This window comes from Vombatus ursinus, unplaced genomic scaffold (genome assembly GCF_900497805.2).
Source record: "Vombatus ursinus unplaced genomic scaffold, bare-nosed wombat genome assembly UNPS02014798.1, whole genome shotgun sequence".
Taxonomy (NCBI): domain Eukaryota; kingdom Metazoa; phylum Chordata; class Mammalia; order Diprotodontia; family Vombatidae; genus Vombatus; species Vombatus ursinus.
In genome coordinates this window covers 18,983,739-18,992,949 of record NW_020954576.1, presented here as the reverse complement: position 1 = coordinate 18,992,949, position 9,211 = coordinate 18,983,739, and the positions used below count along the sequence as shown (strand labels likewise).

Genomic DNA, 9,211 nt, shown 5'->3' with positions numbered 1-9,211 from the left:
TCCATCCCCACCCCACCTCATCCAAAAAACTAGGAATTATGTTAGAAGCTATAAGTAGACTGACAGTAATGGAATTAGCCAACAATCATCAATAACATGGAAACACTTTTGGGACACATCCACAGATGACTCCTGCACTATAAGACAGTCCAGTTCTCAAGCCCCGTTGCCATTTAGACAGGTCCTTGCCACCCTCTACAAATTCCAGTTTAAAGAATAAAGCATAAAATAGGATATATTCCACTGGGGAAAGGTAGCAAGAGTTAGTGAATATGGGGACCGTAAGTGAGGTAGAAGTTTATTTCAAATTTCTACTCTCAGAAAGTCAAGGTAAGGCAAAAATTAGTTTGTATGAAGATATTAACCTTGGTTTAGTCTCTACTTTAAATTCAATCACTTCTTAATTCCATAATTTCATGTGATGAATAAATCAGGGCATAAGAAGACAGCAGTACATCACTAGCATGAGATCTTCAAATTAATCTGTCCCCTTTTTAAGTGAAGAAAGTTTTTCAAAGCCAAAGATAATAAAAATGTAGAGAACACTGTAGGAAGACTGTGGGAACACCTCACATTTTGATCTGTTATTTCCTGTCTAAATATAAAAGGGAATGGTAGCGATAACTATATTTATACTTCTTTCATAAGTAGAAAAAAAATTTAAGGGAAAGATAGACAATAAATGTCTCCCATTAAGCATGTGTTACGCCCAATCAAAAGTTTAAGTAAGAAGAGGTTTTGAGGGAATCACTGTTAATTGAAAACAAAACACAAGACTACATCAGTACATTTAAACTGATTATGTATTTATACAATGATAAAATTCTCACGGATGGACATTCAAAACATAAGTAAATACACTGAAATAACTCCACAATATTTTGAAACATTTATTCAGGAATACATATGTTTTTACTTCAAGCATCTTTATTCTTCTCTAAAGAGGTAGTTCTAACTTTCTGTGATTTCAGTGTAATTTTAAGTTCTTCCTTTATAAGAACAATATGAGAGCTTCTAAATAAAATTCAGCAAATAATGTTGTACAAAATATGGAATGCTCTGAAAAACCTAGAAATCTTCCTTTGTTCCACTTGTTCCACTGATAAACTGAGGTCAAATTATTTAACTTGTTTCTAAACTTTAGTTTTGCTATCTGCAAAAAGAAGAAAATTTTTCCTACTATATACACCTTATAATATTAACATAATAATGAAATAACTATGACTTAGAAAGTAAATATATTATAGAAATACTAAGTACAGTGCAATTATTCATAAATGTGTTATGAGTACATAGTGGATGGAGCAATGGAATTAGATGCCTTTAGGTTAAGTAAGAAGCTGATTGATACCTTTACTGCATCAACTGATTTTGACTGTTCTTTAACTGTCCCAATTAGGAAAATAATACATTTACTTAGGGTATTTCCTAGGGGGAACCAACAGAAGAAGCAAACCAGTTGGAAGGGGAGAGAATCCTAACAGATATTCAAGGTAGGAAACCCTGAAAGAGCAAAATTTAGTTAGAAAACTAGAAAGTTTGTGCTTTGTTTTCGTAAAAACAAAATAAAAAGATTACTTTTATTAAACTGTTTCCTGCTTTCTAATTAAACAGGACTAATTTCACTCAACCGGTTCAGGAGGTTATTCATTAAATACACATTACTAATTTTTAAATTCCTTCAATTTCAGTAGACACAATATTGGCTGTTTTCTATTTGAGATCCCGTCAAATGTTATCATTGATTAAAAGCAAAAAGTGTCATCAGGTGACTCACCTATGATAACAGCAAATAGGGTTATCCATTTCCTACAGAAATCTTAAAACTTGGTTGCTGGGCCCCAAGTAACATTGTCCCAGTCATTATCTTGTTCCCTTCTGGAGCAATGATCTTTTCCAAGAGAATCTGGTTTAAATTAATAAAGCGTGTTTTGCTAATGGCTCTTGCTTTATTCTAACCCAATAGCGCCTATAAAAGCTGAGTTTAGAACATATCCAGGAAGCAGGATGCATTAAAGAGAACATCAAGAAATTATGGAATAAGTGGTAATGTGGTATAAGGCCTGGGGAAAAGATAATGAGAGCAATGAGAAATGGTGCAGGAGGGATGAAGAGAACATCTTAGTAAATAGGAGAGAAGAGATACCTCATAGTAATTAACGCCCCAAATCTCAATCCTACTCAAATACTAGGTACACCAAGCTTTCTTAGGGGTCAGTCTGACCACGTGGCGGTGAGGGACTCACACAAGTGTTGGAAAATACACCAGTCAGGAGCTAACCAGAGAAAAAATCCAGGAGCGTCCGCCCAGACCATCTAAAGAACCTGGGGAGGCCAGAGGCTGGGGCTGCAAAGGATTCGGAGCCTGAGGGCAGTAAATGACCGTAACTCACCCCTGAGACTCCGCTGATAGTGCCCCAGAGCCTCCTCGAGGGTAGAGTCCCCCAGAGCCTCCTGAAGGGCAGAGTCCCCCGAGGCCTTCGCCATGCAGTGACCCTGGGCCCGCAGATGCCCAGGTATGGCAAAGGCTCTAGCAGAACCTCGGCGGAAGGCAACGGGCAGACAGTCTCCCAGCTTCCAGACGTCGCTGTCAGAGGGGCGCATGAATAGAAGGACCTGGCTCGCGGGGGCGCTGTCCACCCACGGACCCCATGATGGATAGTGGAAGTTGTAGTCCCTCACGTTCACGAACTGCCGGTTTCTAGCCCCCAAAGAAGCCCCCGGTACACTACAATTCCCAGGAGGCACCGCGCACAGGGAAGAGGCGGTTTGGCCTCCAAGCTTCCGTTGCCTAGAGACAGCTTGGCGGCTCCACCTTCTTTTTCCCTCAGACTGCAACTTTCTCCCTCCCCCATCTCATTTCTTAGGCAATCTGGACCACCTAACTACCAAAAACAAGCTTCTGAAGGTCTTTGCTCTACAGAGTTGTGAAAAATGCTCTTGATCCCTGAGTTCCCACAGTTAAACAAATGAGAAGATAGGACTCCTTTTTTACGGCTTCATTTTCTATCACTACTACCAGAGGTAGCCTTGGCTGGAGAAAAAAAAAACTCTCAATCTCAAAGGTGTGGAGTTCATAGAGACTACAAATCCTAGCATGCCAAGCGAACCAGACGTTGCTGTTGAGTTTGCGCACTCCCCCCTGGGATCTGTAGTCCCTGTTGGTTGCAGTTCGAGCTAATGACAGTAATTTCTTCATTGTTTCTGCTGGTCCTAGGGGCACGCTTGCGCAGTGGGCTGCTGCGAAATCGTGTGGGTGGGACAACGACCCTCCAGGCAACTCCTTTTCATTGTCTGCTCTTGGCGCCTGCGCAGTAAGAGATAGCTGGGCGAGGAGGAGGGGCAGGGCCCCCTCCCAGGTCTCTTCTGACGCGCCTGCGCAGTGGGCGGCTGCTCTCTGCCGTTACCGCTATGTGTGGGGCGTGTGTGGAATAACGTTATTGCTGAGCACGGTGAAAGGAACGGGGAGTCCGGGGGCGACGGCAGCGACGACGACTACGACGACGACTACGGCGACGGGTTGGCGGGGAGGGGACGGCGTGCGAAAGACTCACGGGACGCGACGCGCCCCGCCTCCCCCGTCCGGTCCCTCTTGCTATGGTGAGGGGTAAGTGATGCGCTCGGCTCAACCGCCTGACTTAGTGATGGTGATGCAGCCGCCGCCGCCGCCGCTTCCCCTTCTCCAGATCCTCTTCCCCGGAGAGCCCCTGGTGTGCGGCCGGGTTTTCAGGGTGGGGGGGAGTGCAGCTGGAAGAGGAAAAGGGGGGGTGCCGCTTTCCGGATGCTCCTCGCGCCGCGCCCCCCCCCGCCCCGGGGGATTCGGCAGCCCCGCCTCCCGGGCCCCCCCCTTCCTCTATTCCCTCCGGGCTCGGCTGGGCTTTGCTACCCCGGGCGGCCTCCGCGGCCGCCGGCTGACTCCTCCTCCAGTAAATGTGCATGTATTCATTTTGTGCTCCCTGGCTTTGTGCCGCTCCTCCCACCGCCTTAGCGGAGGGGCGCGAGGGGACAAATTGGCGGGCGGGAGGGAAGGAGCTGCGAAAGGCGGTGGTACGGCAAGGGGACGAGATGGGTGCTGGGATTGGATCTTTGAAAGAAATTGCTGCGTGTGTGTGTGTGTGTGTGTGTGTGTGTGTGTGTGTGTTGGGCGGGGCGGGACGGCGCGGGGTGGGGGCAGTTTCTGTTGGTGAAAGAAGGGGTAAAGAAGACCTTCTGTCAAGCACACACTTGTCTGTGATTGCATCCCCCGATATACTCACCCCTTCCTAAACTGGAGGGAGGAGACAGTCTTCCTTGTCAGTTTCATTGTCCCCAGGATGCTCCTGTTGGGTTTTGGTATGGTTCCTTCCATATTATGCCCAGTATGGAATTGGAGGTTATGGGACTTATTTCTACATTACATAAGCATTTTACTACGTGTGTCATGTCTTTATTCTGGATTTCTTTTGTTTGTTTTTCTAAAGCATGTCAGCCTCAGGAGGGCAGGGACTGATTATTTGAATATCTGAAAGTGTTGTGGTGCCTAGTATAAAAGCTGCTTGATGAAATTATACTCCGCAACAGGCCCAACAATAAATAGTTTGTGTGTGGGGAATGAACAGAATTGTTTTCTTTTGTTTTCCTGTTGTGTGGGTAATACACTGGCAATCCTTTTTTTAGAAGAATTCTTTTGTTTTATTTTTAAATCAGTCATGTCAAAAGAGTATACTTGACGAGAAATATTTCTATTCCTCTCATTGCTGTTTGTGTGTTTATTTTAATGAAAAATCACCGGGTGATAGGGAAACAAACAATATCTAGATGAAGTTTTTCATGATTTCATTCCTAAATTTTATTGTTTATTACTGAATACTGGTCAGATAGCAAACAGAGGGAAAGGAAGAAAGGATAAAGCAGGATGGGGAACTGTTTTAGGAAGAAACCAAGAGAAAGGGGGAAATGATATTTTGAATTCGCCATCTAGGGTTGTCATCAATTATGAAAATACCAAATGGATGAAGAACATATTTCAGCCATTGTGTGAAAGCTGGGTTTGCAGTTATTGCTTTCCAACCTTGAACACAATTGCTGTGTAGTAGAGTAATAGACTCATAGAATGTTAGCAAGGGACCTTATCATGTACACAGTGTCTCCGTTTTGCAGATGAGGAAATGGGCTCAGGTATATGTATGTGTATATATTCATGTTTTGTCTAAGATCTTTTGAGAAATTAATGGCGGACTCCAGACTAGCATTTAGAGATTTTTTTTTCTAAGTTCTTTTCCCTTTTTTTTTTTAACCCCTTTAACACAGTACTATCTTTACAGAAGTTGAACTGAATTTTTGATTTGATACAAAGGAATTCTTCACGTGCATTTTTTTATTTCAGTACAGTATATATTTTTTAGATTATCTTTCATATTCACAATAATTGATAATGATTTTACATTTAAACTTTTTTTTTATAGAAAACCAAAATTCTGGACAAATGAAATTAGGTAAATAAGACTTACGTGTAAGCATCAGTGACTTGTAGAAAAATGTGTTCTAGTCCTCAAATGAACTTTTATATGATGATTTGTTATATATGCTAAGCTATATTATAAGTGATCTGATCTTGACCCTCTATTACCTTTCCCCCCATCTATGATGTTTTTGGTGTAGGAAACTCTAGTTAGAGGAAATTTCCTCTACCAATGCAGATTAGCAGTTCTGTGATGTAGAGCATTGCCTGAGGCACTGAGAGATTAAATTACTTGGTTAGGTCACACTGAACATAGGTCTAGAATCCTTGCCTCTCTATGGTAATATACTATTTGCAATTTTAGCAACCATATTGAAAACATAAGAATCAAAAATAAGTTAAACAAGGCAGCTAATTTATCTCTGACTGGATAATAAAAATAGCTAGTATTTTTATAGAGCTTTAAGGTTTGCAAAGCACTTTACGTATGTTATCATTCAGTTTTCTCAACAGTTCTGTGAAGTAGGTAACATTATTAATATAAGATAACTGAGACTGAGAAGTTTCAGTGACTGACAGGTAATAAGCTTCTAAGGTAGGGAGGAGAAAGAAAAGTCCAGAGAGTGAGAAGTAGATTGGGGAATGGAATGAGCATAGCAGGAGTTCTTTATGAACATCTGAGCCAGGTACTCACCAATCAGAAGAGAGGGATGATGAATCATTCAAGATTTGTATTTAGTAATTTGTTGAAAAATAAATACTAAAGCATAGTAGGGCATTTCAGTCTGTAAACTGTATGCATTTTACTGATTTTGTTTTTTATATGTTATATTGTTTTGGGATTTCCCTATTTCTGAATGTGTACACTTTAGTAGCTTATGATTTTTCCTGAGTAAATTGCCTAAGATTTCAGTGTAAAAAATTTCTGTGTAATTCTATATTCACAGTTTTATCACTTGGGAATTTTATGTTTTATTTCCTTGGAATTCAGTAATTATTTAGTTTTATCCTGATAAAAGGTACAACTTCTTAGCAGGATTCAACATGTGTATTAAATGTAAATGTTATCTTTTAGAATTTTTAAAAACAATATCATGCGTATTGCTTTGATTTATTTTGTGTGATTACTCCTGATTTGGAGAGGTGCCTAAGAGGAATGGACTGAGTCAAGAAACTTGGTTTTGATTACTGACTGGGACTTTACTAGCAGTGTAATCTTGAGCAAGGAAATTGAGGATAATAGTACTTGAACTACCGACTTAACAGGGTGGTTGTAAAGAAACTGTTAGTCCTCAAAGCATTATATGAGTTATTAATATTCTTTTTCTTTTTATCTTTTAGAATTAGAATGGATATAATTGAGATATCACATAGCAACAAGCTATTGTCACTTTAATCATATTATATATTGGGAATTTAAAGCTGATACTTAGGTTCTTTTTAGTAGAATTAGCTTTGTAACAAAAAATGTTTATTGAAATTATGAAATCACTCAAATTTTCTTTTTTTTTTTAGTTTTTAGGTTTAGTAACTGTTCATAATTTACCATTTGTAAGCTTTCTGGTTAACACAAAGAACATAATATTTAATTTCTGAATTTTACTGTTTATCTGGTAAGTTGTATTTCACAGTTTGCAAAAAAAAAAAAAATTGACACAGGACTAAAACAGTACATGGCTACTGCTTGGTGAGTAGATAAATAGGTTAAGTAGTACAGTACTAGAGATATTACCACCACCCCTAAAATGAGAGCTCTTTAGAGGTTAAAAAGAAAAGATATATCTTTGGATGGAACTGTGATCTCCGATATGAGTGTACCCTCCAACAGCACAGATTGCAATGTATCCAGGCTTTCTCATACTATGAAGCTTTTGTTTGAGACTTTGTGGGCCTACAGGCTGTCCATGTGCTCATCCTCTCTTCCACATTTCTTTGACCATTTTCTTTGATCCACTTCTCTTGTAAAATTCTTTGTTGGTAATATGCTGAAGCCTACTTGGGCCCATCTTGTGCAGCTCCATTACTCTCCTAAGTAACCCCAAACCATTGTTCTTGGGAAATGGTGGTCTTTGAAGACTCTCAACACATCAACATCACCTGAAGAATATGGATGCTAGAAAATGGACCTTTGTTTCAGAGAGAAATTTGGGTTACTAAGAGAACTGTGCAAAAGATAATCTCTAGCCCATCAACAAGCATTTTATTGAGCATATCCTAAGCCCTGGATGTTCAAAGAAAAAGCAAAAATGTTTCCTGCCTCCTAGGAGCTTACATTCTAATGGGGAAGAGATATGTATATAAATATACTTACAGAATAGGTAGAAGATAACCTCAAAAGAGAAGGCAGATAGCCTTATCAGGAGACTGGAAAGGCCTTTCTGTAGAAGGCAGTATTTGTTGAGTTTTGAAGGAAGCCACAATTCTAAGAGGAAAGGATGAGGAGGGAGAACATTCTAGGCAAGGGAAACAGCCAGTGAAAAGGCCTGGAGACAGTAGATGGAATGTCATATGTGACAAATGACAAAAAGGCAGTATGCTTGGCCAGTAGTGGATGCAAAAGAGGAGTGATGTATAAGAAGACTGGAAAGTCAGAAAAGAGTCAGGTTGTGAATGATTCTGTGACCAGTTCATTGTCTATCTGCTGTTCTCTGAAAGCTGTCTACCCTGATGGAACAAGATCTTTGAGTTTTCAATCTCAGGATGAAAATAGGCATTCTAAATTTACTTGATTTTTTCCTGAGTGGATAGTTAGACCGAACACTTTTGAGTAATTATAGATTTCATTTAGGAGACTGCAGCGTTTTATGTTACAGTCAGTGTAATGTCATCTGTAAACATAAGTGTATAGTATATAGAGGAATTTGCCTTCTATGGGAATTCTGTCTTCCATTTTGGACTTTGTAGAATGTCATCCATGACTCTAGCAACACTTGGGTAGCATATCACTCTCTCTTACACCTTGATTGATGTTAGTAATCAGAGGGTTGTTAAGCAAAGTTAATCCTCTTATATCATGTGTAATTTTGACATCATAAATAGTAAGAATCACTGAAAAATAATTATATAAAATTGCCATACAAATATATTTGTTATAAAGTGTTACATTTGCTTTAATTCAAATAAATATACTTTATTCTTGTTTTACCTTAGTTGCTCTTTATCTGTCACTTGTACTTTTCTATAATAGGCCATTTTCAGTACTATATATGACATTTGGAAGATAGCTGTTTTTTTTTTTTTACTTTTAATAGTATTTTTTTCAATTACATGTAAAGATAGTTTTCAACATTGACTTTTATAAGATTTTGAGTTTCACATTTTTTCTCACTTTCCTTCCTCCTTCCAAAGATGGCAAGCTATATGATATAAGCTGTGCATATACAATTGTATTAAACATTTCTATGTTAGCCATGTTATGAAAGAAGAATCAGAACAAAAGGGAAAAACCATGATAAAGGGGAAAAAAAGAGAGAAAATAGTATGCTTTGATTTGTATTCAGATTCCATAGTTCTTTCTCTGGATATGGTTAGCATTTTCCATCATGAGTCTTTGGGAACTGTCTTAGATTATTGTATGCTGAGAAGAGCTAAGTCGAAGATAGCATTTTTTTAAAGCTATAGATGGTTCAAGAAATGTTCTTGCCCTTGCAGTTATGAAAACTAACAAAGTATATTGAGATTCTACATGGTTATTGAACTTTCACCTTAAATCATGACTTTTCTAGGTATGGTATTAAAAACATAATTATAGAGTCTACTTTAGTTTTATAT

General features: G+C 39.2%; 2 protein-coding genes across 9 annotated transcripts in view; one reads left to right on the top strand and one right to left on the bottom strand.

Annotated features, from left to right (window-relative positions):
- The window catches only part of LOC114050142 (serologically defined colon cancer antigen 8 homolog), a 268,476-nt gene extending 265,557 nt beyond the window's left edge, over positions 1–2,919 (bottom strand). Inside the window, exon 1 of one of the 3 annotated variants that reach the window (XM_027871737.1) lies at positions 2,394–2,919. In XM_027871737.1, coding sequence (XP_027727538.1) covers positions 2,394–2,604 — 211 coding nt within the window. In that variant the 5' untranslated portion in view covers positions 2,605–2,919. The remainder of the gene's footprint in view (positions 1–2,393) is intronic. The other 2 variants (XM_027871736.1, XM_027871735.1) reach the window with 2 other exon arrangements.
- A 346-nt stretch (positions 2,920–3,265) lies between these two features.
- Positions 3,266–9,211, top strand: part of LOC114049922 (centrosomal protein of 170 kDa-like) — a 172,249-nt gene continuing 166,303 nt past the window's right edge. For 2 of the 6 annotated variants that reach the window (XM_027871386.1, XM_027871382.1), the window contains exon 1: positions 3,267–3,607. The gene's annotated coding sequence lies outside the window, so the exon portion shown is untranslated. Of the gene's footprint in view, positions 3,608–9,211 lie in introns of all 6 variants that reach the window. The other 4 variants (XM_027871389.1, XM_027871385.1, XM_027871388.1 and 1 more) reach the window with 3 other exon arrangements.